At 43.8% G+C, this 15,725-nt stretch overlaps 3 protein-coding genes across 4 annotated transcripts; 2 read left to right on the forward strand and 1 right to left on the reverse strand.

Annotated features, from left to right (window-relative positions):
* Positions 1–83: 83 nt before the first annotated feature.
* On the forward strand, positions 84–9,851 carry LOC142898073 (C-Jun-amino-terminal kinase-interacting protein 3). The gene is made up of 28 exons (XM_076040836.1): positions 84–229; positions 1,113–1,517; positions 1,622–1,816; positions 2,205–2,325; positions 2,437–2,507; positions 2,633–2,697; positions 3,183–3,255; positions 3,341–3,507; positions 3,606–3,901; positions 4,329–4,386; positions 4,585–4,737; positions 4,853–4,895; positions 4,998–5,113; positions 5,228–5,281; positions 5,518–5,652; positions 6,257–6,383; positions 6,479–6,565; positions 6,670–6,717; positions 6,863–7,004; positions 7,115–7,157; positions 7,247–7,327; positions 7,533–7,600; positions 7,712–7,860; positions 7,946–8,117; positions 8,242–8,355; positions 8,441–8,539; positions 8,623–8,712; positions 8,813–9,851. The coding sequence occupies exons 2-28, from the start codon at positions 1,419–1,421 to the stop codon at positions 8,926–8,928; spliced, it is 2,982 nt and encodes a 993-aa protein (XP_075896951.1). The 5' UTR covers positions 84–229; positions 1,113–1,418; the 3' UTR covers positions 8,929–9,851.
* On the reverse strand, positions 9,440–10,969 carry tmem238a (transmembrane protein 238a). The gene is made up of 2 exons (XM_076040903.1): positions 10,839–10,969; positions 9,440–10,544 (listed from the first exon to the last, which is right to left on the reverse strand). The coding sequence occupies exon 2, from the start codon at positions 10,491–10,493 to the stop codon at positions 10,164–10,166; it is 330 nt and encodes a 109-aa protein (XP_075897018.1). The 5' UTR covers positions 10,494–10,544; positions 10,839–10,969; the 3' UTR covers positions 9,440–10,163.
* Positions 10,970–11,341: 372 nt separating this feature from the next.
* On the forward strand, positions 11,342–15,438 carry ccdc106a (coiled-coil domain containing 106a). 2 transcript variants are annotated; one of them, XM_076040881.1, is made up of 8 exons: positions 11,342–11,500; positions 11,936–12,041; positions 12,142–12,240; positions 12,314–12,535; positions 12,756–12,812; positions 13,016–13,306; positions 13,417–13,581; positions 13,897–15,438. In XM_076040881.1, exons 2-8 carry the CDS (start codon positions 11,972–11,974, stop codon positions 14,211–14,213), a joined length of 1,221 nt encoding a protein of 406 aa, XP_075896996.1. In that variant the 5' UTR covers positions 11,342–11,500; positions 11,936–11,971; the 3' UTR covers positions 14,214–15,438. The 2 variants fall into 2 exon arrangements, with proteins under 2 accessions (XP_075896996.1, XP_075896997.1); XM_076040882.1 differs by having other exon boundaries at positions 13,016–13,297.
* Positions 15,439–15,725: the final 287 nt, after the last annotated feature.

Below are 15,725 nucleotides of genomic sequence, written 5' to 3' on the forward strand. Positions count from 1 at the left end.
CTCCATAAAGTCCCGCCTTCCGCCTATCCCCATTAGCCAGACTCGACAATCACGTCGCAGTCATTGGTCGGACTGCGAACATGTCCGTGCTCGTCAGAATCAAACACCCGCCCTTCTCCCTTAACTCGTCTATATGTGTAATTGATATCCGCGACGAAAGAAAGTGTTATAGTGCCGCCTTTCTTACAGTTTGTGAAGACAAGCCTAAGCCACGGGGGTCAGTGAAAAGGTGAGTTTGTGATACGGCGGCGAGTCAGCGCGACGAATCTACTCGGTTTTTCCGCTCAGGTTCGAATTCAGTGAAGTTGTTGTCAGAGCTCCTCAAGGTGTCCAGTCAGTCAGTCTGTCTGTCTTCTTGCTCGTTTATACGCTCTATCAAACCAAGTGTTTGTTGTCTTCATTGTTCGTGTTGCCAGTACGCCTAGTTAGTTCACATGCTTCAATATGAAACCTGTTGCCGAGGTCAGAGTGCCATGTTTGTGTCTCAACCTTCTACTATTCAGACGTCGCTGCTGTTATTTTTAGTGCTGTTTTCAGTACATGCACTTAGTTTACATGCTCGCTCCCTCGAGTTCTTCTACTTTTTTTTTTCTTTTTTTTTTTTTTTATTGTTATATTATTATATTGTTAATTTGTCACAGCTGAATAGTTTCCGGATTAACTTTTAATGGAGGTATCTGGGCTCGGAGGATTAACTTCGGTGCCACATTTCATAGTTTACCCTGCGTTAAAAATCGACTATTTGAATGGAATTCCATGTCGCTGCTGGTGCGTGATGCAGCTGCGGGTTTACATTTGCATGCTATTAATAAAAAAAAAAAAAAAAAAAAAAAACACACACACACACACACACACACACACACACATATGGTCTTGGGTGGGTGTTTTTGTAGCTGAATATTGAGCATTAGAATTTCTACAAGTTTTTTTTACTCGTATTGTTCTTGTTCTGGACAAACCGATTAAAACAGAAGAAACCACTCAACTGTGTTTAATCCATCCTCACATCACCGTTGAGTTTTAAGATTGCTTCACGGCAAAACTGTGTGCCTTAAAGTGAAAGTGTACAAACACTTTCGTCTTCCCTTTTTTTTTTTAAATTATTATTACAGGATGGACTGAAAACCCCCTCCTGACATCAGATAAAGGAACATTACACTACATGGCATTACGTTGCATTGCAGAAACAGCAGCTTTCAAGACCATGCTCTCAAAGGCGACCCCGAGGAGTGCAAGATGTCCGGGGCCGGATTTAGCAAAAATGTGGCAAAGCTGGACAAACTAGTCATTTTGACCAGGACGTTTGGCTTCAGAAAGTCAAAACTGGTTTAGAACTTTGGAGCACCAATGACCGCTAGCCAGTGTCAACAGTAGTACAGCAAATAAATAAATAAATAAATAAATAAAATAATTGGACGATGGAGTGCAGTGAGAAGATCCTGTCTGGGTCAGGAGAGATGGAGTTGGATCCCAACATTGTGAGTGAAGAGGCAGGAAAACTCTATTCAGAACTGCAGGTAAGACATTCCATTCTACTCTGCGACATATTCTTTTTTTAATTTTGTTTTGCAAATGCAATAATTACCAAGATGTCCCGTACTCGATTCATCATCCTGCACAGACAATCATAGAGACGCATGGTGAAGGTGTGGTGGAGTCTCTGGTGCCCGTGTTCGTGTGGGTCCTGGAGGGTCTGGCCAGCTGCAAAGCCCAGCTGAGGGACCGCGAGGAAGAAGCGGAGAGGGAGAGAGCCGAGCGAGAAGAGCTGCTGGATCGGTACCAGGCGGAGAGAACACTGAGGAAGGAAAGTCAAGAGGTACAAAGTGATTTCATTGTATTAATTGTGTTTTGCACCCAGGCCAGGATTTGGACTTTTGAATGCTGTAAAAGTAGGTGGTTGTAGGTTTTCAGCAGTGGTTGACCAACTGGGATGTTTAGACGGCTGGCTGATAGACATGATATAGAATAATAATACTGTTATAACAATGTTATAACATTTTCATTATTTTGAGAACATCTGAGTGTTCATAGACGCCTTAAAATAATAAATCAGTGCTTCAGCATTTAGCTCCTTCTTGATTAAACACTATGTGTGAACACTGCTGACAGTAGGCCCTTTGCCAGCGACAGTTATGTCAATATCGCAAACATCAACCACTGTTCAGTGTACCACAAGTTGTTGTTTTTTTTTTGTTTTTTTGAAGAGGTATCTGGAGCTGGATGACCAGATTGAACAGGAGAGGAGAGCCTTGAAGGGAAGGGAGAAGGAGAGAGAGCGCAGAGCGAGAGACCTAGAGAAGAAAGCGAGGGAGCAAGCTGATCAGTGTGAGTATTTGAATGCTGACTGTGACTGGAATGTGATTATTTTTACCTTTCCTCTGAGAACATGTATAGATTCTGGCTACACGGTTCATTGTTTTCTGTTGTGCTGTGCAGTGGTGGCCCTGGAGGAGCAACGGGCCAATCTGAACAGAGAGCTCGGCACGCTGAGACACACTCACAACAAGGTCAGATTCAAGCCCCTCAGCATAAAAAACAGCCACCATTGTCTCACCACCCACGACCCCTCAGTGGAGAGGATCAAGCCCTTCATTATTCTTCTTTAGCTTGTCTCCTGTGTTTTGCCTTTCAGCTGGCCAACACACATCGGGAACTAGTGGAAAGAAGAAGGGACTCTGAGAAGGATTCCACTTCAAGGTTGTTTTTTCTACTGCGTTGCTTTATACAAAACTAAATGGTGCCAACGACAGACAGACTCTAAGTGTGCCCTTGATCAAAGCCTTATTGATTGACTGAAGCTATAGAGGAGCTTTAATCACACGTATTACGTCTGTCTGTCCCCGTCTAGTATCAGCAACTTTGATTAGCTCAACATTGACAATTGTAGGACCAAACAACTGTAAAGCACATTGTGTGACTGTCAAACCGAACACTGGGTGAAGGTCATGTGCTTTATAAATGCACTTTAGAAGTACTTTTTTTTTTTTTCCATTGTCAAAAAAGGAGTAAAAAAAACAAAAACAAATGTAAATTGCAAAGTGAGAAGTTATGGATTAGCAGTCACTGGTTATATTGGGTACTTGCACGACGTCTGTAGGAATTGCTGCAACATCTAAGCGGGCTCTCATTGATGGTGTTTATGAATGCCTCCTGTTTGCAATAACAACGCGTTTTGTGTTTAGAACTCAGCTGTGGCCAAAGAATGCTGAATTCTCCTCCAACCACGTTCTGTCCGAATCCAGTGTGAATGGAAATGTAAGTCGCACCTGATATCATTTCCCAGAATTGTCTTTCTAAATTCTATGGCACTCAATGTGTCGTGTCGATCTTTCTTCACCAGGTGACTCAGAGACCTCATTCGAAGTCAAACCCCCCCTTTCTGGAGCATCCGGTAGCAGAGGAGGAAAAGGGGATTAACAGTGTGAACCCCATCCCAGATCAGTTCATTAATGACATCATAAGCTCAACACCTGAACTTGCCCAATTCCATGGCTTTATGAATGCGAGGTAATAGTTTTCGAGCAAAAAAAATAAAAGAACTAGTTGTTATTTCCAGGGCAACTGTGTCAATTAGTTTCCATTATTTCTCATGGTTTCATCGTCAGCGCTCCAGTTCCAAAGACCAATGAGCCAAAGAGAGACGAGCCGGAGGTCTGCTTAAACGACGAGCTGGGAGAGGTGGAGGCAAACGAGGAAGAGGGGAAGCCTGATGGAGAGGAGGAGAAACGGGAGGCTGACGGGCGAGAGAAAGACCGCCAGGAGGAGGAGGAGGAGGAGGAGGATGTGGAGGAAGATGACAGTTTAGGGCTGGAGATGCGCAACACAGACTCTGTCTTCTCTGAACTGTCAGAGCTGAGTCGCCACTACTTGGAGAGTGTCGACCAGGGAGCCTGTGTCCGAGGTGAACCATGTTGCATGATGCGTGTCCCGTATCCAACTCATTTCAGTATCTAAGATCAAAGGTTCTTCATCGCCATACTATTCCACATTTGCACACCTAACAGCACGATATTGCACTCTGGTTGGATTAATAATTCAATTTCTCTCTTAATAGTTTTTTAATAGCAAAACCTTCACGTGCTGCATTGAAACGCAGAGAAAGTTTTCAAAGAAACAGACGGATGTGTTTGGTTCCAGTGATTTGGCAACAGCAAGAATCTTTTTATGTACTTGAAAAGGTTCAGTGGCAGCTGTGATAGACTGATTTGTACTCTAACTCATTTATGACGGTTAAACTGTTCGATTGGACTCCTTTCCACAAAGTCTCGATTCACGTCGTTTCACTTCATGTATCACATTTTGACCCTTGTGTGCTACTTTGTCTCCAGGCAGCACAGACCAGTTGGAGGAGATTCTTACTCAGTATGAGGAACTGAAAGCAGACTAGTGAGTCCTACTTACAATCTACCCTCACACTTTTATGACTCCTGCAGTGTTGTATTTTTGGATTTGGGTCGAGGGTTTTTCATATAATCCTCAACATAGCCAGCCTCAGTGTGCATCAGTACAAAACAAACAACAAGCTTATATGACTTCCAAATTGGACATTATTTTTTGTAATATTAAATTATTTTATCGTTGCAGTGAGTTAATTGAATTTGCCCGCAAATCTTTAATATCTCGGGTGGTCGAAGTGACCGATGACCGGACGGCCCTGAAACTGGAAGTTTCCTCACTTCAGGAAACGGTCTCAAGATTAGAGGGCCGAATAAAGGAGAGGGAGGAGGAAGCTAAAAGGTATGGCAGCTAATATAGTTCTATTCTTTGGAACTGCAATATTACAATGCTGTAAATACTGCTGCTGCCACATTTATTCATTTATTTTTTATTCATTTATTTATTTATTGAACAGACTACGAAAAGAACTGGAACCCCTTCAATCTGAAGATCCAAATGTAAGAAGGGATTTATTTTCAACTTTGATTAGCTCTATCAATGCTGCAAGGTAGAATAGTGACCCGTGTTGCTCGGTCATAATCCTAAATCACTTCCCACAGGCCTCTTTGCGCCCCTTCTCTCGTTCTGAAATGGCCCGTGTGGTCATGGAGAAGAACCGATACAAGCAGAGCCTGTTTGACCTGCAGGAGGCAATGAGACACAGCCAGACGCTCCGGTAACCGAAAGCGGCAAAGTGAACTTTTAAGTCAATGCAGGCTTAGAAAAAATATCCCTGCCTGTTTTTTGTTTTTTTTATGTTTTCCAATTCATTATCACTTCTGTGTTGCAGAGCTACTCAGGAGGAGAAGCTCTCAGGGGACAGAAGGTCAAGTGTGTGGAAGAAGTAAGTCTTTTGTGAACTCTGCAGTGTCATTCATCCTCACACTCAGCAATGCACAACAATGACGGCAACTATTCATGCGAAAAACTGTTGCGACATCGACATTGCGAAATGTCAGCTCAGAGTTTCGGAGAGATGCGTCGAAGAAAAACTTGAAAGTAGAATGTCCGTCGAGTTGAGTGTTTACAATGTTTTTGTGGTGATGCTAAATCTTCCTAACAATCCTTTTTTTTGCAAAGGTTCAACCGCTTCTTCAGCCTGTCGAAGGAACCGCTGATCCCAGGGCCCGCTGTGAGGTTCTCAACTCCTCCGTCGCTCACTCGCTCTCCTGTGGGATCCCCAAAGCTGACGCCTGTCACTCACACTCATTCTGAGTAAGTCAGTGTTGTTTTGCTGTACCTGTAACCAGAGGTTGGGAGTAAGTCACACATGTGCAAGTCACAAGCAAGTCTCGAGCAAGTCACTGTGGTGAGACTCAAGCAAGTAAAGTCTGATCATCTTCCCCAGTTTCCACATTAAACGTGAATTACTTTATGTAACGTTACGTTGATGTTATGCACATCTTAAACTATACTGCTAATATTAGCATTTATATCAGCAAACATTAGCTTTCTAGCTAACGTTTGACCAATTTGACCAGCCAATAAGTTAGCTAAAGACACTTTTATTGCGCATTTTATTGAGAAGACATAGCTTTCTAGCCACGTTAAGTTTAAGCTATGTTAGTATTAGCAAATGTTAGCTTTCTAACAGCCGTAACAGTTAGCTAAGAAGATGCTAACTTTCTGTGTGGGTTTTGTAGCGACAGATAAAGTTGTGGTGGTTTTGTCACTGATTTTTGAGCTACAGACCTCGCTGCTCTCTTCTTCAGAGCATCACAGACAACATAACCCCCCCTCCCCCCCCACCACCACCACCCCACCACCCCACCCCGGGTTAAGCTCATTTAACAACACAACCATTTTTTTTCTCCCGAAGATCCGCTCCCCGAGCCACTCACTCTCCCCGGAAGAGGGAACTGTACCGGGAGATCCGCTCACACATTTGGAAATCTCTTGGAAGGCGACAAGTCCACGGCTGGAGCACGGCGCTCACATCAAGTCAGGTAACACACACGCGCGCACTCACTGTCCTGGCCCATTTTTATTTCAGCCTGTTGCACAAACAATAAAGTTCTGAGTCCTTGACATTATTTTGAAGGAGTCTGGAGAGCCTGTCCCGGATCTCAAAGAAATCCCTGCTCTGGTGCAGCTCAGGCTGTTGGACCACAGAGACTCCACAGCCAAGGTAGATCTCCTCTCTGCTGCCGCCGAGCGCAGACTGTTTTTTTTTTTTCTGAGTCACGACGTCGGTGCATTTTCACTGTGCCTCCTTTTTTCCTGCTACCTTAGCTGAACTGTGCTGCCGCAGTCCCACCCGAGACCTCAGGGGAGGGCACGGTAAGCAGTCTGACATCATCAACCACCCCCAACACCACCACATAACAACCACTGCTCCGGTCTCATCACCATTTGACCATAATTAACACTTCTTGTAGCGGCTTGTCGTAGTTTTCACGCCTCCGTGTCCGTCCCTCTCCGCCAGTGTTCTGTGTGGGTCGTGTCCGGTCCCTCCTTCAGCAGCACCGTCACCGTCATCGATCCGGCCCGATCCAACACTGTTCTGGATCAGTTCAGCCTCCCTCCCACCGCTCCCGCTCTCTGTGTCTGTGCTGTGCCTCCTGTAGGTCAGTGTCAGTACTGCAGGCTGTAGCAGAAGGCCTGGCTGGACCGTCCTTTCATGTTTTCTGTTCTCGGCTCATGTATTCTGATGTCTGTGTCTTTTTTCTTGTATTAGGCAACGCTGCAGGAACTGTGTGGATTGGAACTCAGGAAGGAAGGTGCTGTCCAGTGAGAATGCTGGATACTTGAATAAATAAATCTCGGAATTGAAAAAAGCAAAATAAAACTTCTCTCTCTTGTGCTTCAGTATTCTTGTACATCCGGCCTCAGGAGACAGGAGATGCTGTCTGCACACAGTCTGCCTGTCGGAAGGTGTTTACTCGCTCACGTGAGTTTGTGAATTTACATTACAGCTAATTTTATTATTATTAATTTGATTTTTAGCTGCATTTCCATCACAGTCTTTCGCGAACTAAAAGCGATATTTCTAAAAAATTTCCACAAAGTACAACTCGTAAAATCTCGTCCCGCTCGAGTGGGACGGCTGGTGTCTGTAATCCAATTGTGTTTATATGAGCCTGTTGTCTCGACAGCTACACCCAGCGTCGTGTCATCGCTGGTTTGGCGGACGGGACTCTAGCGATCTTCTCGCACAGCTCAGGTAACGGTTTGGCTCGACCTGGTTCATTTGTCTCCATCTCGCATCGATCGCATGCCTTTGTGTGTTTTGTTTGCGTCGGTGCAAAGCTGATGTATTTTCTGTGGTGGTCAGGCGGCTGGAACCTGCAGTCGTACCACTCGATGCCTCTCGGATCGACCCCCGTTCAGCCCGTTCGCTGCTGCCTTGCGAAGGGCAGCCGGCTGTGGGTGGGGTACTGGAACAAAGTGCACGTGGTTGATGTGGACTGCCGAAAGGTCGAGGTAAAGAGAATACAAAATCATGAAGTGTGTCGTGTTCAAAGTTGCCTTGCAGCCAGCTGCCATTATCACCTCTTCACCCTCACAGCAAACATTCCCAGTGTCGGAGCGCAGCGAGAAGCAGGTTCGCTTTCTGTGCGCTGGTGGAAGTGGCGTCTGGGCGTCGTGCCGACTCGACCCGATCCTGAGGCTGTTCGACTGGGCCACGGGGAGGCCTTTGCAGGAAGTTGATTTCAGTGTTTTGGTCAACAAAACTTTAGGTACTACAAGTGTTTCGTTCAAAGCCGAGGTTTTGCTGATGTTTGTTCAGATTGATAAAAATGTCATTTTTACGTGAACGCTGCCCGCATCATACTGGGTCAACCGCTCTGTCTCCTAACCCAGGCCAGGCCTTCCTGACGCTCTCGCCGCTCCAGATCTCGTCACTCGCCGTCATCTCGGGCCGTCTGTGGGTGGGCACTGGGGGCGGCGCCCTTTTCTCCATCCCGCTGTCCATCAGTAAGAGTTCACTTTGGCTGGGCGCTCAAGTACCTTTACACAGCGAACCCTACCCTGTGTAAACTGCATCATTGTCCATACACAGCATCAGAGGCGGTCTCAATCCCATACTGCTCCATTGCATCAGCCCAGCTTTGTTACCATGGACACAGACAAGCCGTCAGGTTCATCATTGCTGCACCTGGTAAGATTTTGAAGTTTTCATCTTACCTGGCGGAGGAAAAATAAGCACTTTAAGGAACCATATAATCTTTCTGGGATTCCCAGGTTGTTTGAACACCTCTCCTGGCAGCAGCACTGTCACTATCTCTCAGCTCATTCTCAGTGGAGGAGAGGGCTACATTAATTTCAGGATTGGTGAGTTAAAGTAAAAACTGTCGTGGTGTTGAATCTACACAATGAATTCACTTGGCATCCTCAAGTTACTGGTACCTAATCCAAGCATCTGCTTCTTCAGGAGACGATGCTGATGACGGATCCGATGACTCCCAAAGTGCACCGCAGCGGTCTGAGCGCAGTCACATGATCATCTTCCAGGGTCCTCCTCCCTCAGTACCCAACTCAGCGCTTTGACAGCCTGCTCGCCCTTCAGTTTTACTCTCTTGGATGGAGCCGACGTGTTGTGTTGCACCTGCAGAACTTGAGACCGCATCTTAAACAATGTCCGTGAGAAGCTGAATAAATGGAATTACGTCATTTTAAAAATGTATCACTATGAAATATGATGAATACTGCTTTAATCTTTGTGAAAATCTGAAGTATTTGTGCTGGATAATCGTTTGGATGATGATGCTCACTGTGTGCCTTCATTTGTGTCATGTTGTTCCAAGTCCGTGCCTCAGTTGTCTGATTGTTTAAAACTATTTTTTTTTTTATCGTTGCACTAACACTGTACAATCTGTCAGACAAAAAAAAAACAACTCAGGCCACAGTCAGTTTTTGTTGTTTTGTCATTTTCAATCTATTCATTCTGTATAATTATCCTCTTCAGTGGGTTTCTCGGCTGCAGTGCCTAATGCTTCTTTTGTTAACTGCGAACTGGAAGCAGGTGTTTGGGTCCCTTTAAAACACTATCGACGCTACATGGAGAAGATGAATAATTTATTCTTTCGGAAATTTTTGTTCTTTTTCACATTCACTAAATCACACGTGCTGTTTTCACAGCTAAATCACATTTTAAATGTCTGATTTAAATTTTGATTACCCCTCCCCCCACGCCCCTCTCCCTCAAATTGTTTTTTTCTTAATTTCTATGCATGAATTCATGTGTTCTGTTTCATCTCAGTCAAGTATATACATATATTATTTTTTTATATATATAAAACAAGGTATTATGAGTCAGTCCTAATCGTCCTATGTAGTATTTATGTGCAGTTTTGGTTACTGAAGTCAAAACTACCCTGCCTTTTTTTGGCAGGAACAATTGGTTTTGACTCAACCTTGTGAAACCACGATTACTGTGATTAAAAAAATGCCTCCAATGGTTCACGTTGCAACTTTGTAAGCAATATTCTTGAGTGTGCATTTCCAAAAAAAAAAAATGCAACAAGACATTATGTGTGACAGATATTATTTTGATTTCAAAGCCCCTAAAAAAACCTTAAACAGATGAAAGGAAAGTTTTTACAGGTTCCTTAAAAAGGAAAACAAAAAAAAGAATGAAAAGAAACGGAGGACAATTAATAAAATGATGCAGTGTTTATGATGATGAGGACACTCTCTTCCCTTCGGCACCTGGGCCAAACCCGCTGATGTCCTCTGCTGTAATGGCTATTCTTCACTTGCTGTGCGTCAGATCCGATCACCTCCTATGATGGGCTGCTGTGAGTCCTGGGGATCCGGATCCTGCGGCTCAGGGATCGAGCCAGACGGTCCACGGCGTCGCCCACGGTGCCGCCCAGCTCCTTCCTGGAGGTCAGACCCTCAATGTTGCCGCTGTACCACATGACCCAACCAGCCAGGGACAGCAGCACCAGGAGGGCCCCGCTGTACACTAGCAGGTCTCCAAAGTCCCGTCCCTGGATCTCCAGCGGGGCAAAGACGCCCAGAAGCAAGGAGATGACGCCCAGCAGATCCATGAGCACGGCGAAGACGAGCGCCAGCTTACAGTGGGACAAACCATCATATTTAGGGGCCATGGCTTGAAGGGAGGAGGAAAGCAGGCAGAGAGGCACCTGCTAGTTTTCACACTGTCGTAAGGAGACAGGAAGGAGAATTTTATAATTAAAGAAAGAAAATAAAAATAAATTTAAAAAAACATTCACTCAACATGCAAACCCACGACTTCCTAGTCAGAATTCACAGTTTTGAAAGTCAGAGGTGCCTTTGCTGCCTTCCACTCAAAGGACAAAGAGATGCCACGCCTGAGGAATATTTCCAACGACTTTTAAATACTATTTGTACAAATAGAAATTTCAGCAGGCTGTAAATACAAAGACAAGTAGGCTAGAATTCGAAATACTAAACATAATTCATGCACTTACCATGTGGAAAACTTTTGAGGGAGGCTTAACACAACGGAACAGGATCTGACACTAATGAAAGTCTTTCCTGAGCTTTGCCAAGCTGCTCCGGTGAAACCCGACACCTCGCCCGCCACCTGTTCTACCTGTCCGGCCGTTTTTGCTCAGCTCTCATAAACAAAATGCGTCACAGGTAAAAACAAAAAAAACAAACAAAAAACGTGAGGGAGCTGGATTATTTATTAATTTATTTATGTCACATGATTCTCCTTCTCCACATCGAAACGTCACTTGTGACTAGTTTAACATTTATTCGAATAATATACTCAAATACTGTAATGACCCAAACCGGCATACATATAATAATTTCGAGTGCCTTTGTTATTCCATAATTAACATGAAATGATGAAACATTGTGTTCCATCTTACAACGTGTTTTGTTAAAATAAATAAATAAACAAATAAGTAAAATGTATGTCTCTTTCGCTCATCCTAATCACAAAGTCAAACGTGACTTTCGTCGCAACCGGATATTACGACACTGACCCGAAAAAAAAGGAAAAAAAGGGCGATAATTGTTATTGTTAGCTTGTTAGCTAGCTGAGCACGTCGTGAATGGAGATATGACTGAGTAATAACGTCTTATTACGTTTGCACGACTAAGTTATTACAAACGTCGACTGGTATGTACAAATTCGAGCACAGTTTATTCGTAAAACGGACACACGAGTCTTACGTCTTAAGTAGCGATAGCAACAAACACCTCACTGCACAGTGAAGATGGGAGATTTGTTTTTTTATAGCCGGAGCCGATTTCTTGCTAACATTGTGTCGTGCTAGTCATGCTAGCGTCGGTGGTAGCTGAGCTAACACATCACATCCTTCCTCCACTGTAACTACACGTTACCTGGCTGACACATGCTTAAATATATATTAACGGACTCAATACTGTTTCGGGTCATAAGTGCATGGTATGACTTATTAAGTTGGTGGGGTGGGAAAACATTTTTTTGTTTAAAGAGACCATCCTGAGCGTGTCAATTTCAACAGTTGTAAATCCAGGCTGTTTTAAGGTAGTGCGCTGAAGATTAATATTGGTCTCTTCTGACTTTTCTTAGTACTTTAGACATTCCTGCCTCTGTGTGGTCTCTGAGATGGAGGACGGAAACAGGAACGACGCTGCCTCCACCTCGAAGAGCCACGCAGCCTCACTCCACCTGCAGAGTATGGCTTTTAAAAATGCTTTGAATCAGTGTATCCTGTCTGAAGGTCAAACTTTAGAATGAACACGTGGCACATCTCTTCCTCCCCCCCCCCCATTCAGCTCCAAAAAATGAAGACACCTATGAAATCGCCATCCCCTATGAGGAGAACAACTTTGAGCAGCAGGGATTTTACAACCAGAGTGATCAGAACTTTGACGGTGAGTTACATCTTCACCCTCATGCAAATGTAATATGGCGGTAACATGAAGCAGAACGGTCATTCTTGCTCAGATTCCACTCCACCTGCCGGCCTGTCTCCGGTCAACAACTCCTTCATGGTGATGACCAACCTGCGGACTCAGCTGCAGATCTCTCAGGAGAAGAACTCGTGGCTGCTGAAGAGGATTGAGGACTTGGAAGAGGAGAGGGACTTCCTGCGCTGTCAGCTGGATCGCTTCATCTTCTCCACAAAGAGCCAAGGGCACGAACAGAATCAGAGCCAGTACAGTAATGGTGAGGTCAGAGACTGGTGTGAGGTGACTGGCAGCACAGTAAATTAAAGATTAAATGATATTAAAATGAATTTAGTTTTTTGCCTTCACGTGTTAACTATTTCCTTCTTGGTATTATTCTCTGGACATAAAGCTTAAAAAAAATCTAATAATGTTAAAACAATAAAAGTTTCTTTTCCTAATGAGTGGAAATATAACAGTTGATATTTTTCTCTCTTCAGGTTATGAACCGAGGCGATTCAACTGGAGAGTGAGAAGGGAGGACGATCGCCCTAGCGGTAAAACTCATGTTCAACCACCAATCTTGTACAGCTGGTAGAAAACATTAAAGGCACATTTAATTAGACTCGTCTGATCATTTAGCAACTGAATCAATCTGTAATGCTCAGATGTAGCCTTGCTAAGGTGTGTCCAGTCGACATGTTTGTATCAAATCTCCGATTGCAGTTAATCTAATCTTTTGTCTTTTCTTTCACCGTAGAGCAACAGAAGACAGACTCACAACATTTCCCCTCACGGCCATTTACTCATCGCAGGCCCGGTCCTCCCACGATGGGGCCTCCCAAAAACCACGTCTCCAGTCCGCTGAGCAATCAACTCGCCACTATCCACTCTTTGTTTAACTCCGCACAAACCCAGACGCTCTTGCAAAGCCACAGTCAGGGCACGTGTGGTACGACGACCAGCGGCAGCGGAGGCAATAGCAGCAGCACCGCGAGGTCATCCATCGGTGAAATGAGTGGACGGAACAATGTTATACACGGTAATAAAGGTGATACAGGCGATTCAAAACGTTCATTCTTCAGGGAAAATAAGTGGAATAAAACCACTGTTTTATTCTGGTTCATTTAGTCAGCGTCTCTGATTTTTGTTTGTTTACAGATTCATTGTCACTCTTAGAGTCAGAAGGCTATCTGGAGCAGGATGGCTACTTGGAGGAGGAGGACGTCATATCCGGGGAAGATGTTTTGTCAGACACAATCAACAGCAACAGACAGCAGTTGAAAAGACGACGGGTTTTACGAGCCCCAAGGGAGAGACAGCGAGGTGAGGCAGCACAATTATGCTTTTCTGCCTGAGATGAGGAGGATGAGAGCATATTGTTGTCCAACATTAACCAAGTTTATGTCCACATACGCACATAGAAATATATTTCTATAAACAGAATGTACTACAGTTCTATGCAACACTATATCTAGTTTTAAAAAGTATTTCACTACAACACATAAAATGGATTACAAGAAAACGTGAAGGCCAGCTAAACCTCACATGTGAAAATCAAAACACAGGTTCTCGAATTCTTGTTATTGCCATTCAATCCTTTCTTTCTTTCTTTCTTTTGCGTTTGCTCCTGTCCCTCAGTGAAAGACGCGGCCGGCGTCCTGTTTCGTTACAAGAAAATCCTGCTCACTTACCAGCGGCTGAAAAACATGACCAAAGCCTTCCAAATTCACGGCGTGGACCGCAACACCGTGGCGTCCACCACACCCATCGCCGAGCTCCTCCTGGTGGCCCCGGAGAAGGTGGCCGACGTGGGCGAGTTCGACCCGTCCAAGGAGAAGCTGCTGGACTACGCTCGGCGCTGCTACAACGCCCTGGATGAAGAGACGCTCAGCAGGGTGCAGGCCCTGAAGAAGAACAACCTGCTGCTGCCCATCTCCTACAGGTTCAGACACTGAGGGTGCAGTGGCATATAAAAGGAACAGCTCCAGGAGTCAGGAAACAAAAGCGTTCAGTGCTGTCCTACCGCAAGCAGTCAGTTCACCTCGGTGAGCCGGAGGCAGGCGCTCCTCCTCCCGCAGCTGCAGCAGAGGCATGCAGTCACTGCGTCAGATTTCTGGGTAACTTCACTCCCTGTCCCTCACCCAGACAAATGTTTTACATTTCACTTCTTGTGTGAAAAGATTAATGTGATTTTTTTTTTTTTTTTGACATATCTCGCTGAGCGTGTCAGTAAGACTCGGGAGGTTCAGCGTCCTGAAAGAAAGGAAAAGGTGGGAAAAAATACACCTGTGATTCAGACATTGAGAGTGTGTTTGATGTAGTGGTTATAGATACTTCACCTCCGAAAATATTAGAGAAGATATTAGAGAAGCACACCCAACTTGTAATGTCTGAACATCTGCAGGAGCCTCTCCAGTTGCAGCGATCAAAACATTTTATCACTTTTTTTTTTTTTTTTAAAGACCTTATTTGTTATTTAAGTGCAATTTTCAGACAATCTGAAAAAAAAATCTAATTCTATCACAATCTGTCCGTGTTGCCATTATGCTGTAAATCAGTAGATATGTGAGATGATGACACACTCTCATACTCAATTAGCAGATGTGTTTGCATCAGCCATTTTTACTGTCATCACTTTCTTAACTATCATACCTGCCTTAATACAGTTTTGTAATTTCTTGTGTGAGACTTGCAATATTTTTGGTCACTTTGCCCTCAAAGCCCTTTAATATGCTTTTTTTTTTTTTTTTTTTTGCTTTAAATAAAATCTATGACAGACCAGAGAGCTCACTAATCAAGACTCAAAAGTTGCAGTGACAATGCAGATGTGATAGAAATACATCTAATTACAGAAGTCTTTTATACAAATATCTTAACTGACGGCCGGATGAATGACGGCTACTAAGAAGACGCAATCGCTGTCAGGGTTGTTTTTTTTTTGTTTGTTTTTTTTTAGAATTTTTGTTAATTTTCTTAAATATAATACAAAAAAAGTGACTTATTATGGTCTGATGTCAGGATTTTTCTGGTCCATTTATTTCGCCTTAAATTCTTCAGTTTATGTGATTATGGTTTTGACTAAGTTTTCATTTCTGAACATTTTATTTCACTGTGTACAAAACTGTTTTCACCGTGTAACTGTGTGTACTAACTTATTAAACAAATACTCCATGAGGCTCACCCACAGACTGCAGAATCTGCCGTACTCGTGTGGATTCTTGATAAGAATCTGTCTTATTCATCACAATGTCTGTTGTTCACTTAATGAGGTTTCATGAATTTAGTCCGAGGTTTTGAACAATAACAAACATGTTGTAATAGGAATCAAACAACGCCTCTTTTTTTTTTAGTTGGAGAAATCTATGGATTCATTAAATGCAGCCAACTGTTCCTAGTATGTATTGTTGAAGCACGTGAATAGGAAGTGTCAAATACAACGAAACAATTTCCCTCACGAAATAGATAAA

This window comes from Nelusetta ayraudi, unplaced genomic scaffold (assembly GCF_046127955.1).
Source record: "Nelusetta ayraudi isolate G7.1 ecotype Tasmania unplaced genomic scaffold, CSIRO-AGI_Nayr_v1 ptg000063l, whole genome shotgun sequence".
NCBI classification, from domain to species: Eukaryota; Metazoa; Chordata; class Actinopteri; order Tetraodontiformes; family Monacanthidae; genus Nelusetta; species Nelusetta ayraudi.